We start from the raw sequence: 20,635 nt of genomic DNA, 5'->3' as shown, positions 1-20,635 counted from the left end.
AAACGAAGGCTAAAAAGTCTATTTCACTGAGGTGAACCATATTCTTCATATGTTGATACACAGAAGCCATCTTATTACCCTAAATGATGGCTTTTTGGGCTGGCTAGAAAGAAAACTTTTTTTTTTTTCTTTAATTTAGAATGCATGAGTCATTTAATATATATTTTTCATTAGTTATGAAGCATAGATTGATTTTTTATGACATAATTATACCCTAAAGTGCTTGTATAAGCTTGGTAAAAGATATATTAGTTCACACAAGAATTAGTACAGTTAATAAGCTGTAAAATGCATATTTAAGATGTTCCTTTAAGCTTCTTAGCATGATGTTGTAGATTCATTCCACATAGACACAGTTTGCTTCTGCTAGCTGACTTAAGCTATGAAAGTAAACACTGGTTTACTATAAATTACTGAACTATAACTTTACCTCTCACTTTCGGCTTATGTAAGCTTCTGACAATCTGCAATATTGCTAGTAGGAATAGACAGAAGTGAATGTTGCAAAGATAAAAATTAATTTAGCCCATTTAATCTAACAGTTAATGGTTGATGAGCTTTACAGTGCCATCCTCTCTTAATAAAATTCCAGCCTGGTGTTTAAATTCAGTCCTATGTTTGGTTTTCATTTGTGCATGTTTTGATTAAGTCCCCGGTTCTTTGATGTATCCGATATTTTGGAAAGATATAGTATTGCTCATCCCTGAAAAACAGCTGTAAAAAGAAACTCTTCCCCATTAGAACACCATTGCTGATTTTCTAGATCATAAACAAACAAACAAAAAAATGCAGCTAAAATTTTCCTAATTTATTCAGTCTACTTTCCAAAACACGTGAAGCTACATGAACAGCACACAGCATGAAACAGTTTCCTGTTATGCCTTCTCTCTCCCTCTCCCTTTCCAGTCGCCTGGTTTTACCACTTACCTTGTGCTAACACCCAGCCCAGAACAAACTCAGTTTCCAGTAGCTGGCTACTACCTTAATGAATTGAACTGACTCAGTGAGGCTTTGACAAATACAAAAAGCAGCAGAATAGCAGTGGAGAAGAGGGGCAAAAGGACAGGAGTGGCTAATTAGATTGAAATAACAACAACCAGTGAGCTGTTAATTAAACCTATTTATTGCTAGTTATATGACTACACTATTAGGCATCACGCTGCTAAACCTGAAGTGTCTGGTAAGTGCTCACTGCAGCTGCACTTTCTAATTGTTTATTAGTAGACAAAAACTGCATTAAAATGAAGAGTCAGGTGGCATATCACTAATGTAAAAGATATTATGGAGCTGTGGTAATTACCTCAAAATACCACATTGTGAATCTAGTCAAGGTTACTCAGGACAAATCCAAACTGAGAAATTCATAGTTAAGGTATCTAAGCAACATGTTTTCTGCCCTCTACTGATACCATCACAATAAATAACTGATTAAGACTTTTCAGTGGACACGGATCAAGAGGAAGACAGGAGATAAATGCATGGTGTGATTTGTTCATTTTTTATTTCATAGCAACCATAACATTTTCAGCCAATGCTAAATCCACATTTAGAATTTGATAATTACTCTGGATATTAGAAAACCTTGCCCTTTAAAAAGAGATGAGAAAATAAACATGTAAAATTTAATAAGATCTGGACAGAGAAAAAGGTGAGAAGGCTACTGCATGCACTACGAAAAAGACCTAGGACGAAGGGTGAGCAGGAACTGGTAGGGGAGAAAAGTCAGAGAGGGAACAGAAGGGCAATCAAGGAGAATGCTGTGAAACATGGTGAGAAAAGTAACATCACATACCCCAAAAAAGCACATTATTTGAGTTCTAAGTTTAAATCTTGATTAGGGCTTGTTACCTTTCTAATATAGCCAAACAACATCCTAGCGTGAAATCAATATACCTTAAACTTCTGTAAGTATTTCTTGTTTCACTTGCTAATATTTGCAGAGGTTGGAATGTGAGCAGATGTTCAAGCAATATGTACCAGGCAGGAAAAGACAAACTTTCATCCCTCTTCTTTGATTTCACTGGACATCTAACCATGTGCACAGCTAAAAAGAGTGTATCTGCTTTATTTACTAAGCTAATACTTCTGTGAAACTGAATGTGTTTAGAAATAATACCAGACATTAGAAAGGGTGAGAAAGCATTCTACTTCTCCAGATTTCTCTCATATGCAACTTCAAAAGGAAACTTTACCAACTTTTCAAGCTCTGAATTCTTGATTCTTATTTTGATCTGTTCCCTAATGAAAAGTTTTCTTTATAGTATTGTCTTGGAATGAAGAGCAGAACCCTTAAAGAGCTGAGCAAAATTAGCCATTCCTGTACACACGCTATTTTAGAAACTCTGTGTTGGAAAATAACAGAAAAGTCACAACAAAAGACTGATTTCCAACCAGTGTTAGACACTCAGTTCCCACTTCTGTCCTTCAAAATTGCCCTTCTGGTAATTAAATACCAAACAAATGTCTTAAAGCTTTCAGTAACTTCCGCTAAAATACTTCCAAGGATGCTGAGTCAGATGAGTTTGGGGAGAAACATAACTGCTATATTGGTAGGAAATATTTGATTGGCACTGAACAGGGTCAAACAAGAAATAGAAATCTTACTTCACTGTTGCTTGGCCATGCCCTGGCACCACTGGACAAGAGAAGAAATGTTTTGGCCCCATAAGAGCTTCAGGTGCTCCAAGACGTGATAAGCAAGAGTTCAGCTGGTGCCAAACAGCAAGAATCCAGTCTATGATCTTGCACACAGGATCACATGGAGGAGGTACTTTGCCTCTGAACTGCAGAGAGAGAAAAGATGACTGACACAATGCAAGACCTCTGCTGTATACACTTATCCTGAAGCCCCAAGAAGGCCTGTGTTTTGTTTTGGTTTGTTGTTTTGGTTTGTTTTTTTCCCTCCTCCTATTATGAAAACCAAGAACAGACAAAAGCTGGTCAAACTTTTCTATAACATATACTGAACTCTTCTTGTATTAAACCTTATTTCCCCAACTATGACTCCTTCCTTATCAGTGAACTGACATGCCCCTACTTTGTTGTAGGAAACTCAGACACAAATTTGACTGCGTTGCTTTTTATATGGTGTTTAAGATTAGAATTACAAGAGGCATTTACCATATCCTATGCAATATATAAAATAAAAATAGGGCAGATAAAAGAATATACTATCACACTGAACGGGAATGTCTGATCCAGGCATATACGAAGTGGATTTCTAACTTAGTTTTATATTTAGTAGCAGTGAGGGAAAAATGCCTTCCTGTAAGACTTACATTTTTAGTATGCCTCGTTAAAGGAAAATTATTTGGTGCCAAAAAGATCTTCTATCTCATCTGAGTCCAAATTACAGTCTTCATCATCCTAATCCTAGGATTATCCTCTGGAATAGTTTGAATTAAAGGAAGCTTTAAAAGATGCACTAGGGATAGTATTTGCCAGCATTGAAGCCAGAGCTTCTTGAACAACTACAGTCTACAGGTGAACAATTTAATATTAATGTAGAAAAACATTTAAACTGTTCCAAATACATAATACATCTCCAAAACAAGGAGAGAAAGAACTTTTAATCTGAAAACATGAACAGTAATGCACAAGCAAGTTAGTAAAATAAAGAGCAAGTATCTATGAAATAGTCTACTGTTGTACTGTTGAAACAATGAAGGTGATTTTATTTTCCTTTAGATTTTTAAAAGAGATTGATTTTTCCTCTAATTTTAACATTGGTCTCCCCTATTTTGAAACCCAAACCATGTGGTGCACACACATGTTAAAAAACAAAAACAATGCTAACACACTGGGCACTCATAGTCATTATTTAAGATGAAGATACAAGACATTCCTTTTTTTTTTTTTTCTCCAAATAGCCACCATCAGCATACATGCTTTAGAGAAGAAAAAACAAAAACAAAAAAACATAATGAGCCAATTACCCAAATTCTGTTCAGGTTCAGTCAGAGGTAGGAACCTATTACATTGTTAGACTCTTCCCTATGAGACTAAGGACTGCTGTTAGTCTAAACAAAATAGCCTGAAAATGACATGTTACATGATGCTGCAAGTTCTGGTAGTCAAAGCAGTTTGATCCAGCCCATGCCAAGTCAAAATACAGCAGCTTCTGCAACTGCCTGCTTTTCTGTATTTCTTGGCCTCATACTTAAACAAAGAGAAGTCCTTCTCTCTGATCTTTAATGACCTAGGATCAAAGTGTTCCTGTCCTTTCATAAAGGGACTTTATGATATTCTCCAGTGTAGGCTTGAGAACACAACCTCTATCCTTAAAGGATGAAGGAGAATTCTGATACATACTTTTGCACTGTCCTCTGGTCTGTATCTCATTCCAGCACTACAGCATATTTGCAAGACACCAGTTTCAATTGTCCTACCTTCTTGCCTACACACAATTGCTACTCTCCTCCATCCTTTGCAAGGATTCTGGAAATCATTCAGACCCTCAGCCAGACAACCACTCAGAACGATTCCAAAGATTTAAAACTTATCGGGAAAAAACATCAGAAAAAAAGAAACTGTAAAAAGTAATCTAAGAGGAGTAATTTGGTATGAGTTCAATTGACACATTCCCCTTTATTCTTTATATTCTGTATTCCTGTTCTTGCTATTAAAGTATATCTAGAAGTATTTTACAATTTCCTCACTATCATAACTGAAATTTCATCTTTACAATCTCTTCAAATCCGTAAGCTTTTATAAATGAGAACTGTGATAGATGGCACAGGGCACAAAAGATGACATCCCCAAGGATAACCAAGATATGTACAGCTGTACACTCTGAACTAACACTAGGTCTGCTCTCCCAGATCAGGACTCTCTACTACTGAGTTCTTCCTATTCCTCAAACAATTTCTCTTTTTAGGCCTGTCCAAAACTCTGCAGCCAAGATTATCTTCCTTTGCAGCTGTTCTGATTAAACTCCCCTCCCCCTCTCTAACACTGCCTAACTGTCTACAGCAGCTACTATTACACAGGAATGTTTTTTTTTGTTTTTTTTTGTTTTTTCCAAATATCATTCAAAATTCCAGTTCTGCTTTTGCCCACTTTTTTTTTTTTTTTTTTTTTTTTTTTTCCCTATCCATTTATTTACCCATTTTAAAACAGGCTTCCCATCTCTATTCTCTTTTGGTCTTTTGTTCCAACTTCAGCAGGCCTATTGGCTCAAAACAACCTCCTTACTAATGTTTCTCACCTCTCTTTCCTGTTTGAGTTCCTTATGAAAACTCTTTTTGCTGCATAAAGCTTAGACAGTACACACAGGGCATATAACTATCTTATTTTAGATGTACAGACAATTTATTGAGAAAGGGATTTAATATTTGCTAAACAGATTCTTCCTTATCATGCTCACACAGAAGATGAAAAAAAAAATTACTGAAGGAGATTTCATATGGTGGATAATCAACTACCTGCAGTATTATTCTTGTAGCCAACCTGTGTGTTTATGCCACAGTTACATACCTTCCTATATTAAGTCAAGCATGACATTTACAGAAAAGACTCCCAAATATTCTTGGAAATGTATTTTTTTCCTGAAACAACTCCGTTATCTGATCAGCTTTTGACATTACCACTGTACTTATTTCATAGACTTGGTGATAAACAAAATCAGTGAAGCTGATTCAAGTTGTGCTTACCTTGTTTATAACTTTTCTTCTTAAAAACCTTTGAAGCAAACCACGCATTGGTTCCCCATCCCACCTAAGCTGAACCCAACGGAAATGCTGCTGGACTAGCAGGTCAGAGCCATGAAGATGACACTTTGCGATCGTCCCCAGTAAAAAGCAGTTTTCATGAAAGTAAAAGGCACCAGAAGCTCCATTTGCTAAAAATGAAACATAAAACATTTTACTAAAATAGCCAAATGCCTCTACCTGATTTCATATTAAGTAACTGTGTCTTGCTTTTATTAGAAAGAAAAAAAACAAACCACAAATTATCCTTAAAATTTAACATGCTGATTTTAGCTAGTCGTATTTTGCAATAAACCACAAAAATTTAACAAATTATGTTTTTTTCCTCCAACTTCCCCTCCAAGTGTTGTGTATTATAATAAAACTGTAGTAAAAACATTTCTCTATACCAAATTCTTTAAATACCTCTTTGAATAGTGCAAGGATTTTCCGAACTACGATTCTCAAGAGGTGCCAGAAAATCTCCTAGTAATTCAGATAAAGAAGCTCTCTCCAGATTTTCTAAAATCACAATGGTTGTCTTGCTTACAGGAGGCTGTTTAACTGGGACGAGACAAGCTGAAATATAAAAATCCCATTAATGTCTACTTATGAGAATTGATTTTTATTTATGTATACAGTTTTAATGCTACTCATACAACAAAGGCTTTTTTATACTTTATTTTTCCTTTTAACATGTTCTACAATATGTTCAAAACAAAAAGCATAAAAAACAATGGAAAGAATCTCACACTGTGCAGTGAGGAAAAAAAAATAAAAAGCTAAAAATAATCCTGAAATGACTATAATGGAATTTTCATCTATAGAAAGGATTTTAGGACACTGAAAATAAATAGCAAGATGATAGCAGAGATCTCTGGAAACATTTTTTTCATTTGCTGCTAATACATCTTAAGCTTTTAACATGTACTCTTTATTCCATGCAGTGATAAATGGATAAAGAATATTCCATGTTCATATGAAACTTAATCACTTGGTGAGATTAACTATTTGTTTGCTACTATCCTCTCTTCAAAACATCATTCCGTATCTCTAAGAATCTTCTAAACAATTAAAGCTAGTTTGAGGCTAGTTTGATTACAAATAGTAGCATCTGAATCTAACAGGCATATATTTCATTTTTTCACATTTCAAATATTTTCCTTTATTTTTTTTTTCTGATTTCAACACCTTATAGCCTAAATAGCCATTGTTATAGAATCATAGAATGGTTTGGGTTGGAAAGGACCTTAAAGATCATCTAATCCCAACTCCCTTGCCATGACACCTCCTGCTAGACTAGGTTGCTCCAACCTGGCCTTAAACACTTCCAGTGACAGGGCATCCACAACTTCTCTGGGCAAACACTTGTCTTTGCAAGCATTCCCGTTAACACAAAATCCCAGAACAATGCTTCTCTAATACAGATATTAAACAAAACACTTGTCCTGCGTGTCCTTTGCTTTATTTTAGAACTTTTTGAAGGTGATACAAGAGATAGTCATGAAGGAAAATGTTGAGTAACAGTGCAAAAACAGAATGGCTATCAGTTATAAAAATAACGTAAATCACAAATACTATAAGGGACATTAAAAGCAAAACAAAACAAAATACACACACAAAACCCCCCAAAGAAATCAAAGAATTTAATGAGTGAAAAGCAGAGAGTACCATGATCTTCAACACAATACTGAAAGCGCAACAACATAGGAAATCTGGAAAATAAGCCCAGCAAATTATGCAGTCTCAGCTTGTTTTGTTTAGGAAAAATAAACTTTGATAGAGAACAAGAATGGTCTCCAAATACATGGTATACATACATGGGATGTAAATGTTATGAGAGGGAAAGAGCTAGATAAAATAAACACATAAGAAATCATCAAGAGAGCAAACATTTTAACCATACATTAAAAACTCAGACTGGAAATCAGATTTTAAACATGGGAATGTAGTCTGGAACAGACTTCCAGAAGGACTCATTGAAAACAGGAAAAAAAATACATATATATATATAAAAAAACAAGTAGGGAGATCTAGCTAGTTTTCAAAAATGTGTAATATGTTGTTAAGAAACTGTAAGATAGTTGCTTGCAGTACCTGGGCATTGAATTCAGTGATGCACTCCTGTTCTTCACTTTGTTTACTTTTGCCTAAATTAATCACCTGCAAAACTGACACCTCTCTGAGTTTCTGTTGATTAAGAATGATATTAGAATCAGGTCATTTCTAATTACTTGTATCACTTAGGCTTGAACTTGCTGAATATTTACAATGCTAAGGGTAACAGTCCTTCCAAATATGAAATTTGCCAGGAGAAAGCAATTGACGGAGTTCCAGCAGACAAATATACACTTCTTCGCACGTTAAAGTTGGGCAGCAGCACATTAAGTGTTTGTGCTAGGTAAGAAGGAGATTGAGATCAGTCTTTGAATATATTTAGGTTATGACTGAACTGAAGACACTGATGTCAGACCTATCGGTGATCATGAAGAAATCTTCAGATATTTCAATGCCACTGAAGGAGAAGCCAAGACTAAGAGGGCTTTTCTGGAACCTATTATTTCCAAGAGACTCTTTTATTTCCAAAAGACCACATTCTTATGTGTCTGGAAAGCTTTTGAGGTTCTCTGAGGAGGACATGAAATTGCATACAAAGTCCCAGAAGTCAAAAAGAAAACAAACAAACAAAAGCAACAGCCAAACAAAAAACACCCAAGAAGTTCTGACAAGAAGATTCTTCCAACCAGCAATTCCCTAAAGTTTTGGCTCGCTAAAAATTTTGGTTTCCCATCCTACATGACCTTCACTGAACCATACTATTTTCTGCAATGACTGACTGTAGCTGATGATTGCTGTTTACATATTTGCAATTTCCTGACTATTATTGCCCTGTTTTACTGAGAGGATATGGCTGGGCAGCAGGGAGGACAGGTTTACCAAGTCCTAAATACAGTCCTCTGGGTATAATGAAACTATTTTGAGGGAGGAAGATAGAGTTCTCCTAGGGGAGAAGATGTGACAAAACAATGGGGAAAGAAACAGGCATCAAAACAGACTCAGACAGCTGCACAATGCTGAAATGCAAGTACAGGCTATTAAGAAAAGTGTGTTACTGACTTGGAGTAAAGTATTCAAAAAGAAGCTTTCCTACAGACGCAGAGGCTACTAAATAAACCAGATCATGAATGAGTTTCTGGCCTGCAGGGTAAATGCCAAAGCCTAGCTGAATTCTGACTAAGTGTTCTTCTCTTCCAGCAATGTGGTGGCATTCAAAATGGTATGTGGGAATAATCATTGGCACATGTTACCTCCCAGCTGTGATTGGGATTTCCTGGGAGAGCAAAAACTGACACAGAAAGAAATTACACCTGGAATCACAGAATCATGGAATAATCTGAGTTAGAAGGGACCCACAGGGATTATCAAGTCCAACTCCTGAGTCTGTACAGGACCACACAAAAATCAAAAATAACTTATCTTCCCATATATATTTAAACATTTGAACAGCTACTGTAAGGCAATAATACTTCCATTTTTCATTCAGTAGGTTTGAAGCATAGAAATCAACTTAATGGCTCACAAACAAAGGGAAAAAGAAACGAGACATAAAAAAGCCATATAAAGAACTATTAATTTTACTTAAATTTCACAAACTTTTGACAGAACTCCCAACTGGATTGTCATACTTATTTCTACCTCAGTTTAGACGTTTACCATTATTCCCCAAGTAAAATCATGATAAACCATGAGTTCTCTTAAAACATGCCACCCACTATGCAAAATGTTTTAATGTATTTTCTTTGTACAATTAAAAACTTTCCTACAAATTACCAAAGTCAATCTGCTGAAATAAGCTTACCACTACTGATGAACAGTTCTGCAAGCTGCTCCTTGGAGAATCCAGCATCCACTTCCACTTTAATGATATCACATGTAGATCCTGCAGCCACTTGTTTTTGCTGTGTTGAAAATTTATGGATTTGGTGAAATGGTACATACTCCAATTTGCAAAATGATTTACTAGATATATTTGTATTAATACCTTCATGCAGGCCGCTATCTGATATGCTATGTAGTCTTGCAAACTTCCTTCTGGACCATGGAAGATGACGTTACGGTATTGTTCAACCTACATACGGACAATACATTATTCTTGAAAGTTCATACACCTGGATTTTTTTTTTTCTTTTACACACATGAGAATCAGAACCTAATAAATGATTAAATTGTTTTTCACTACTGGAGTTGATAATTCTTACTATATAAGATACAAAATAGACAATGTTTGTGTACCACAATATTTTCCAAGGGGAAGTTCCTATTTATATCTCTATTTGTAAAACCATAGGAAAAAAAGTATTATTTTCATTAACTTGAATATTCATGTAGGAAGGATATGTCTAGGAATCACAGATAAGTATTTATTGATTCACATTAGAATAGATATATCTGAATAATATCACAATCATTAAAGAGTAGTTTTAGTTGCTGCGAAGGACTTATGGACTTAGTGTAAGGACTTTATTTCCAGTTGAAATGGGTTAATTACAAAATTATGATGCAGCAGAATAAAAATTATTTTGTCTATCTTAACTGTAAAATTACTTCATCTATAAAAAGTAATTAAGAGAATACACACACATCATTGTGCTATATTGTTAAACACAGCAGAAATCTATGACATACAACTGCTCTTCTAAGCAACATAAAATGATATCCTAAGACACAACAGAATTTATGTAGTTTTTTTAACTAATTCCAATTTGACAGGTGATCTAAGAAAGTTAACTCACATTACCCAATTATCTCTATATTTTCAGATATTAAATAACTTATAGGAATTACAGGATATGTATATATGTATATGTATATATACACGCATGTACACACACACATATATACACACAGATAGATATTTTTCATATATATATAAGCTGATAATAAAATTAAAGTCTCAAATAATTGCTTACATGATTTCTAATTTACCCTCAAAAAGTGGAATGAAATCACTTTGGAAAGAAATAAGATATCAAAGATGTTTTAATATATTTTCTTAAACAGTAAAGTAAATCAGATGGCAATTATTTAAAGAATGAAGGAAATGGCCTCACGTGACTAAAATTATTGGGAGAATGTTTAGTGGGAATTTTATTTATACAGTAGCAGCTTTCATCCTACTTATTTTTTTAGACATCTTGACATTCTTTCCTAGAGTAGAAGGCTTTTTTTTTAGTCACCTCTATTAATGCAATAATTTCATATATGAATAGCATGTGGTGAGAAGTTAGCTTGGTACTCACCAGGCGGAGGTAATTCTGAAGAGTCTGAAGATGGATCATAGATGCATAAGTCACACTATTTAGGCAGCCTTCTTGAGGTCCTTTAAAAAAGAGATAAGCAAATAACTTTTCTGAATCTCTCATGTTGATAAGCACGTATAATGCATACACATGCTTTTTATACTGTTTCTACAGCAATCTCCTAAAATTACGGGCTATGCAAATTAAAATAACAAAGAAATGAAAGGCATCTAGCTACACAGATTCAGAGTTATCCATGCCATACGTAAAATGGATACTACCATACAATCAAAAAAGACAGTGGGGCTTTTGTGTGACACCGTATTTTCTAAATGTTGTAAGCCCTTTCAAATCAAGCTAAACAATTGACCAGATATGATATTTCTAAGGACTGAGTAATGTTGAAGAACAAAACCAGCAGTAAATGATTCTCAAATTATGGATTTCATGGAGTGTTTAAACAGTCAAACCTGAAAATTAGGAATTGCAAATTACCAAACAAAAACACTGTGATATGTTCAGCTCTGTTCTTCTTCAGAAAGTCCCATGGTGGTTGGGAAAAAATCTGACCTGTTGACCATGAAATGTTTCCTATTAAAAAGAAAAAATGAGAGATTCTTTGCATCTATGTAAAGTATCCTATACTTACGCATATCAGTTACTTACAGATTGTGTGTATACACTGACCAATTTGATAAATAGACCAGTCTCATGTACTAAATTATACTATTATTTCATATATGACTGATGATACTGCTGTTTTCTGCCAATTAATAGACAAGTTAATAGCTAGATTGTCTTTACATCTTTACATGTAATACACTACCCTATAAGTAAAAGAACATAATTTGCACAGTCAAATAGGAATAGATTTATTTTGTTGGTGGTGGTATTTTTTTTTCTTTGGGGAGAGGTGGAGAAGATGATATACATGAGTTTTCAGTGTCCTATGCAACTGACCACATTAGGGTCAATTTTCTCATTATTTTGATTCTTTTAAAATATTTTTATATTATACATTGATAAGTGAAGCTATATAAAACAGGGGTAGTTCTGTTCTACCTAGGCTGATGATTTACATTCTGGATTTACTGTACAGTCTGGCTGTACTGTACAGACGACGATAGTGTGGGCTTTGGTTTAACTCATTTTGTTTGACCTGTAAGACAGATACCTCCTCTGGAGTACTAAACTGAGTAAAGGACTAAATGTCATAGGACCTTAGGTTGGTCCCCAAGATGATGTTAAAGTACCATACACAGTTAAAAGCATACTTTCATGCCAGCAATGCTCAAAATTTCATACTTTGTATTGGCCTTTCTTAGTTTGATATCTAAAAGATCAAGAAACCGAAGATATTTTAATCTTACTCTACCTTATAGTAAGTAATACTTAAACAGTGATTATAAAATTTTTAATTAAATGAATGTATAGTCATGAAAGCACTGATAACATTCAGCAACTGTCACAAGTAACTTTTAGTATATTTTAAACTATGGGAAGAAATAAGATTTCACGAATTCAGGAAAACCATTCACTTTTCCTTCTATTACACCAATAATCATACCTAGTTTGACAGATAATATACTGCTTGCACTGAGGCCAATGCTGGATTCTGCAGCATTATTATATGAAAGGTCTTCTAGGCTCCTCCATCCATCAGAAGCGATTGCTTGGAAATGATTTGTCACTGCCTGATTTACTGCTTTTGAAAAATCATCCCATGATGTCTGTTTGCGGATATTTAAAGCACATATTGTGTTTTCGGTATCAAATTCCTCTGTACCACAATGGGCTGGTTCAATGCCACTGACTGAAATCCTTACAGGTACATTAAGAGCATCTGTTGAAAAACAGAAAAATTAAAAAAACTGTAAAACCCAATACAAATAATATTATTAAAGACCAGTAACACCTCATATTTAAAAGGAAAGCCACAACATAACTCCTGCTACAGAAGAGCTGTTGTGGTTTAACCCGGCTGGCAGCTAAACACCACACAGCCGTTCACTCACCCTCCCCCCTCCCTCTCTGGGATGGGGGAGAGAAACGGAAAAAGTGAAGCCTGTGAGTTGAGATAAAGACAGTTTATTAAGATAGAAAATAATAATGATAATAATAATAATATGTACAAACAAGTGATGCACAATACAATTGCTCACCACCCGCTGACCGATGCCCAGCCCAACCCCGAGCAGCCGGCCCCCCCAGCCCAGCTAGCCACCCCTATATATTGTTTAGCATGACGTCAGATGGTATGGAATACCCCTTTGGCCAGTTTGGGTCAGCTGTCCTGGGTTTGTCCCCTCCCAGCTTTTGCTGCACCCCCAGCCTGCCCGCTGGCAGGACAGAGCGAGGAGCTGAAAAGTCCTTGGCATAGTGTAAGCAGTGCTCTGCAGCAATTAAAACATCAGCATGTTATCAGCACTCTTCTCATCCTAATCCAAAACATAGCACCCTACCAGCTACTAGGAGGAAAAATAACTGTCCTAACTGAAACCAGGACAAGAGCAAATGTAAAAGCGGAGCACAGGTCACCACCATAAAATCAGAGGAATAATGAAAAATAAATATCAAGGTATCTATTAAAAAAAAAAAAACAACAAAAAAAAAACAGTATTATCATGCTCAAATAATAAGGGGAAAGATAAAATTTATTTCAACTTTGTTTTCCTCTTCACAGACTAATTTCTTATAAATTAAGATGGTAGCATGCTCATTAATGTTTCAATTTATTGTGGATGTGCCCATTTTATTATCAATGCAAAAAGGAACTTACTGGCTCTAGCGTGTAAGTGGAAAACACAGTTAGTTGAGCCAAATGTCTTTAAACAAAATCTAAGAAAATTCACTTAGAGCTGTGTGTTTGATTTGCTATTGAATAAACACTAAGAAAATTTTGAAAGAAGAAAGTAGAAAATTTACATCCACATACAAGAAACAGACAATAAAATCAATTTGCTATTTTGAAGCTTACTCTTTGAAAACTGGAATAAAACTCAAGAGAAGCAGCAGTCTGTATAGATTAATCAGATGACTAACAATGAAAATGAAACTATTTTCAAACTTTACTGCAAAACCAGTACCTTTTAGAAATTATTCCTGTAATCCAAAATAAATGCAATGCAAAAAAATGGTGTCAGCTTATTCTGGAATCTTGCAAAATTCTTAGTTTTGGTTTTGAGCTCAGGAGCCAAATCTTCACCTGATACAAACCAATGAAGCTTTTCTGATTTCACAAAAGCTCCGATTTAAATGCATTAGCCAACCATAGGGAAAAGACTTCTCAAGGGCATCCTTCAGATAAAGCACTGTGAGAAACGTGTCAAAGACTTGCCCTTCTGATGGCTGGACGTCATGGAAATGAGTAATGACAATAAGAAACAGAGGGGGTTCTCTACAGGGGAACAGCCCGCTATGATGGAGTTACAGTGTATGCCTAAACCTCAGCGCAGGTGACCTCTACAGAGTAGCTGGCAATCCTGACCCCCAGTCATTCAGACAAGTTGGCGCACATCTTAAGTGTCCTACATGCAAGTAACTCCGTACAATGAAAACCTTACTGGATTGTGAGGAAGGCAGAGGATGGCACATACCCAGTTTACCCAAAATGCCATCTTGGCTTGGTGAGGTGTACATACACATCCAACAGCAGTATTTCCAAGCTTCTACAGATCAGATACTGTGTGTGTGTGTGTGTATGAGCTAATTATGATTGCGGTGATACGAACTACAGGCTTAACAAATGAACCATATGGGAAATGCAGCGCAAAGGTTCTGACCTGATAAAAGCAGTTGGATTCATGATAAGCCTGACCAGACTGACAGGAGATTAGGACTAATGAAAATAATACAAGCATCTATTTAGCAGGCTACAGATTCAGCCACTGGAAACTAGCTTCAGTCTGATAAAGCAGTAGACCATAGAGGAGAAGTTTCTATCATGAAGTGAGTTGTGCACTTATGGTAAAATGGTAGGAACCCAGATGTTATAACAGCTGAAGATGAAAATCAGAAACAGCTCAGAGAAAGGTTCTTTAGTTTGTTGATAATCAATGAACTTCACTAATCACAGACCTACATCCCACAACTCAAACACAAAAGAAAGTGAATAAATCAAAGAATACAAATCCAAAAGCTGGTACTTCTGACTATACAGAAGAATAGAGAAAACAGAACTTGTGAGTGGATGGACTAAGTTGTAACTCAAGAAATACAGGGGTAAGCCAGCTCTACCAGATTTTAAGAAAACTTACAGACAAAGAATAAGACAGGTTCCAAGAAAAGAACAATCTTCTGACAGAAGTTATTCATGTGGGTGAAAAGAAATTGTTTGAATTTTTCTCTAAGACTTGCTCTGAATAATAAACAAACAATCCCCAACACTATAAACAAGTGACAATTAAAACTGTGCTTTCAAAGACTAGATGGTTGTCTTAGCCTGAGGAAATATGACAGCTATCCAACACTCCGTGATTTTTTCTGCAAGAATTTGATTAAAAGATGAGAATGAAGGTCAAAGAAGATAATAGCTTTGGAAAAAATTAGCTACTAATATTAAATTCAGAAATTTTACAAGGATATGGATGCCTGCATGCATACAATATATACCATCTTTTCAAATAGATTAAAAACATGAAGATAGAAATCATGTGACAATCTCCAGCAAAATTTTATCATACTCTTTTGCAAAATTTGGAGAATAGTAACTTGCTAAAGTAAGAAAAATTTTTGGTGACAATATTTTTTTTACCCCTCGTTTTTTACTAAAATAATTTTTATACATTATTGATAGCAATTACTTACTTAAGTTTTCTAGGAGATGTTTACAATCATCAGTAGCAACATCATGCAATGTTCGATTACACTTATCTTTTCTTTCAGCCTCTAGTCCACCATGGCTACAAAGGATTTCTAGACAGTTCTGCAAAGGTAAGAGCTGTATTATTTAATTGTCCATTTGCTGCATTGCAGAGTTCTACCAATACACAATTATGACTCTTAAATGAAACTCTTATACATGCATTTCCAAAGATCAGCTACTGAATTTCTATATATGGGTGTCCAAGCAATATTCCTCACTGAGATGAAAAATAGGTGTAAAAATATTTTATACACCAGTCTTGAAAGTCTCAAATAAAAATCTTGAAAAAGCAGAACATAACACAGCCAGGCTTCTACAGTCTTCAAGCTTCAAGCGCTGATCCATTGACACGAGCAGTTCTTAACATCTGGCCACTAGTATAGATATTCACATAAGGAAACAGAAGCACTACATCACAATACAATACAACAGAGCCCTTTCAGTACATCCTGTTTTGAAAATCTGTTTCTCGATGTTCAAGCAATACTAAAAAGGCAATTCTAAAGCTTAATAAAGACTAAATCAGGAAACTATTCAAATGAATCCATAGAACCAATTTTCATTTTGCATTTCAGCAAGTATAAGATTCTGTCATGCCTGACATTTTACTGGTATATAGAAAAAGAAAAAGAATCTTTTAAAATCACCTTGCAAGCCTCTCCTTTGGCAGATAAATCCAAATTTCTCCAGGCATAGTAGCTATGCAGTGAAATAATAACAATGCATTTATACTAAACTCAGAGCACAAACATTTTGTAGATCATACAGTGTAGATACCAACAGCATGATTGCCTTTTAAAATTTGAAGACTGAATAAATAAATATATATATATGTGAGGGGGGGCATGGTTGACAAAAGCAAAAAAGTCGTTACAGTTCTTTACAAACGGCATACAAGCAGATAAACTTGAATTGGTACAATCATACTGTAACTAAAAAAAATCAGTTATATGGGCATCTCAAAACTAGGAAAAAAAAGCCTTCACAAAACTACATTTCAAATTTTGATTTGAAATCAGTGGTCAGAAGACCAATTAATTCCTGATTTTTAATGATCACCCATTCAACAACAATACAGGTGGCCTGCATGAAAGCATTGGCATCCTCAGACATGCCTTGAAGGACAAATATCCATATCAAAAAGTACGTCATCACTAATGATACTGATTATTATTGTATTGTTAACCTCTGCATCTAATTGTAGCAGAGAAACAAATCTTGAAAATACAGAGAAGCAGCTTATAAATGTTTCAATTGTTCCAAGTTTAGCTTTTGTTAACTGTTTTGTAGCTGCTCTTACAGAAAGAAATCTGTCGGTACCCATGATACTCTGACACATTTCAGTCATTTAAGCCCTAGCTTCCCATGAGGTAGATTTTACTATATAGTAGTTCCAGCACTTGCCAAACATTTCAAAAATTAATTTCCTCATTAAATTCTCCATAAAAAAAAAATTACGAGGAGAAAAAAAAATCATCCTGTATATTCTCATCAGGTTTGTAGGTTGTTTCTTAAATGAATGTAATGAGTGGCAGATAGCAGAATGGAGAGGGTTGAACTGTGAGGCTGAAAGTAGGAAGTAGGGAGGGAAAAAAGAGGTGGGAAAGAACAGAAAATGAAGCTTATTTTCTCAGTAGAATAAGGTTTTTTGGCCTGCAGAACAGCGACAATTAGTGGCTAAGATGCCTTACAATAATTCACCTGTGAATTAATCAAGATGCCTAACAATCTTGAACTACTGTGCAAGTGCCAGAACTGTTTACATGCAACTATCATGTAGTGTCATGACGGACACAGCAGTGGCAGTATAGATAGAGTATGGATTAGAGTATGGAGATTAATTGTTAATAGTACTTAAAAGATGTATTAAGCATTCTTTAGCTTCTCAATAGCCCAAACATTTTTCCTGAGTCAAAAAATGCATTTAATAAAATAAACATAACTTAATATACTAAGTCTCAAATCTGTGGCTATTGTAAATTTTTCATATAAAATTTATCAGGAAAAAAGCAAATATAATGGCAGATATTGAATTAGGCATGCAGTCACAAGATACTTTTTGAAATCTTGCACTGCATTACCCTAATTCACTCTGTTCTGTGTTTAGTAATTGTTCTTTGCTTTCTCCTTGGGTAAAAGTGTGACAGTAGGATCTGACTGACAGCTGTCATATAAATAAATCAATCTTCTCAATAGTCAAGAACACTATTCCATGTCCAGAAACGTTCCTGTGTGTAATCAGTTAAACCTGTCATGTTTGTCTCCATATTATCAGTTTTCCTGCCCCCAAGCTTATTAACTGCCTGCTAAAAAGGCTGCCCAAAATTAGTAATTAAATAATGTATTATTGCACAGATGTGATTAATATTTCTTTTCCTTCAGGGAAATTGTTTGTAGTTAAATTGTCCCTAACTGCAACTGTAAACTATATCCATTTAACATCTTCGTTAAATACATGTCACCCATTGACCTGGCATTTAGAGTGGGATTCACGTCAGCTTAACTTTGAAAGTCTAAATCTCAGGTAATCATGTTCTCTCTCTCTCTTTTAAATTTTTTATTTTATTTTAATTTCCCAAGAATAAATATGCATTTAAAAAAATGATTAATCCCATTTAAATCGGATATGTAGCTCCTGGGGTAAATGATCCTATGGAAGCCTCTTTCCATCTCTGTTAAATCAAGTGTAACAACAAACTATATAAGAAAATTAGACTTGACATCTAAGTTTTAGTGGTTCAAAGTGAAATAATGATTTATCTTGCCTAAATTCTATCACACTACTGTAACTTGTTCACATAGACTGACCTTATAGCCTTTTGATGCTGCTATGTGAGCAGCAGTCCAGCCCTCTTTGTCAGCATGGTTGATGAGATCTGCAGAAATAACAGGTTTTCCTCTACTGCTACAGCCATCTTCTCTCGTCTCCAAATCAAAGTAGTCTGAATTAGGCTCTATATCAGGTAAAGAGTTCCCATTGTTTGGCTCTCCATAGTACATAAGGAGCTTGAGACTGTCAACATTACCAGAATCCACTGCTGCATGAATGGGTGACCAGCCATCCTGAAGAAACAAAACCAAAAAGTACACTCCCACCAAACACAGGAAAATGTCTGCAGAACTCATATCAGCAATGAATCTGAATGGAATGTTCTATTCGGAAATTGGTAGGGTAGGCAAGAGTGACAACATAATCCTTTGGGAATATGGAGTTACATGTATGTAATTGGGGTGTAGGAACGAGAGGGAAGGAAATGCAGCACACTAATTTTACAGTTTTCTACAAGGACAGGGCAATAGATGGAGACTTCAAAGCATTTAGAGTAGTCTAAGTGATAAAGGACAGTACCTGCTGTTAGAAGACCGCTTCCTTACTACGTATCAAATTAACATGACTAATGATCAGTAATCTATATCATATTGCATTAATCAATTTACCAGATATTTTAATGTATTTGACATCATAACTTTCCCTCGTCTCACGTAAAAAATACTTACTTTTGAAACCCATCATAAATGAATCCAAAAAATCCCTATATGCTTAGCAAAATGTACTGTGAAGCTAACACTCTTTTCTGTTTCTGGACAGCCTACACCCCACATTTATTGTCATGCTTACTTCAAAATCTTCAGGAAAAAAAAAATCAGGAAACTACCTGAAAAGAGCAGTACCTAGATAGTACCTAGATGTTACTTTTGAGACAGTCCTCCTTTTCTCCTGCACACTTGATTTCTTTTTCGCCATATTCTGTCATTTGTGATATGAGACATTACAATCCTGGCTAGCAAATCTGGGGGGTGGGGTGGGGGTGGTGTCCATCAAAGACAACAATACCTCATAACATAAAAGGTGGAAACAAAATCTTTATCTCCATCTTTCCACCTTATAATAATTCAAAATGGAAGAATCCTGTTTTCCATGTCTGGTGCTGAAGAACAGTCTGTAGAGCAAATTGCAGACAGAATCTGAAGTATGTAAAATGATATGGAAGTCACGTACCTCAGGAGATTTTAGACAAACACACAGCTTAACAAAAAAGGAAAGTAGGATGAAAAGAAAATAATACTAATTTCAAATGACGTGACATATTCCAGCTTTAAAGAAAACTTTAAATAAACACTTCAATGTAAACATTTCCTAGATGTTTGTAATTATTCAGGATTATACAGTGTATTTTAACTTCACAAACTACTTTCACTTACACTGGTTTTTACTGTTCGATCTGCTCCTCCTTTCAACAAGAGTTTAATACAATCATTATTTCCATTTTTACAAGCCAGGTACAAAGGTGTCTGTCCTCTTTCAGCAGCATGGTTAATATCAGCCTGATACATAATTAATAATTCTGCACACCTACAAAAAACAATAAGTTAGTATAGTTGTCCCATATTTGACACTCAAAAACTTTAAAATTCACAATATTTAAATATCTAATTGGGGGGGGGGAAGGGAAGGGAAGTACTGATTGTATAGATACAGATCAACCCATGATTTTATTCATCATATATACATAGGTATATAATTTAATACTTATGTACAATAAAGATGAAAAATCAAGTTACTTTAAACACACAAATCTGAAAATAATATTTATGTCTTTAATGTTATGATTTAACATTTAATTTTACAAGGCTAATAAAAAACTTTATGACAGCTGAGCAATAAAGTAGCATTTCTTTTGTGACTATTGATCCTTAAAATAGTTTCAAGAAGAAAACAAACAAAACACAGCAACTCCCATTCTTCTTATCAAACTACTGGTTTCTTTGTTGATTGGACTAGC

The 20,635-nt window shown here is 35.0% G+C and overlaps 1 protein-coding gene across 3 annotated transcripts in view; it reads right to left on the bottom strand.

The window, feature by feature from the left end:
* Positions 1-20,635, bottom strand: part of CTTNBP2 (cortactin binding protein 2) — an 84,987-nt gene that overhangs the window by 9,829 nt on the left and 54,523 nt on the right. For 2 of the 3 annotated variants that reach the window (XM_035319458.1, XM_035319467.1), the window contains exons 7-17: positions 20,055-20,205; positions 18,660-18,914; positions 15,794-15,911; positions 12,555-12,830; positions 11,483-11,578; positions 10,988-11,067; positions 9,730-9,816; positions 9,547-9,646; positions 6,114-6,266; positions 5,652-5,839; positions 2,605-2,783 (exon numbers count right to left, since the gene is read on the bottom strand). In XM_035319458.1, coding sequence (XP_035175349.1) covers positions 2,605-2,783; positions 5,652-5,839; positions 6,114-6,266; positions 9,547-9,646; positions 9,730-9,816; positions 10,988-11,067; positions 11,483-11,578; positions 12,555-12,830; positions 15,794-15,911; positions 18,660-18,914; positions 20,055-20,205 — 1,683 coding nt within the window. Of the gene's footprint in view, positions 1-2,604; positions 2,784-3,278; positions 3,471-5,651; positions 5,840-6,113; positions 6,267-9,546; positions 9,647-9,729; positions 9,817-10,987; positions 11,068-11,482; positions 11,579-12,554; positions 12,831-15,793; positions 15,912-18,659; positions 18,915-20,054; positions 20,206-20,635 lie in introns of those variants that run through there. The other variant, XR_004748782.1, reaches the window with a different exon arrangement.

The sequence above is a fragment of the Oxyura jamaicensis genome, chromosome 1, assembly GCF_011077185.1.
Source record: "Oxyura jamaicensis isolate SHBP4307 breed ruddy duck chromosome 1, BPBGC_Ojam_1.0, whole genome shotgun sequence".
NCBI classification, from domain to species: Eukaryota; Metazoa; Chordata; class Aves; order Anseriformes; family Anatidae; genus Oxyura; species Oxyura jamaicensis.
The sequence above is the reverse complement of the archived record's forward strand: the minus strand, read 5'-3'. Positions and strand labels throughout refer to the sequence as shown.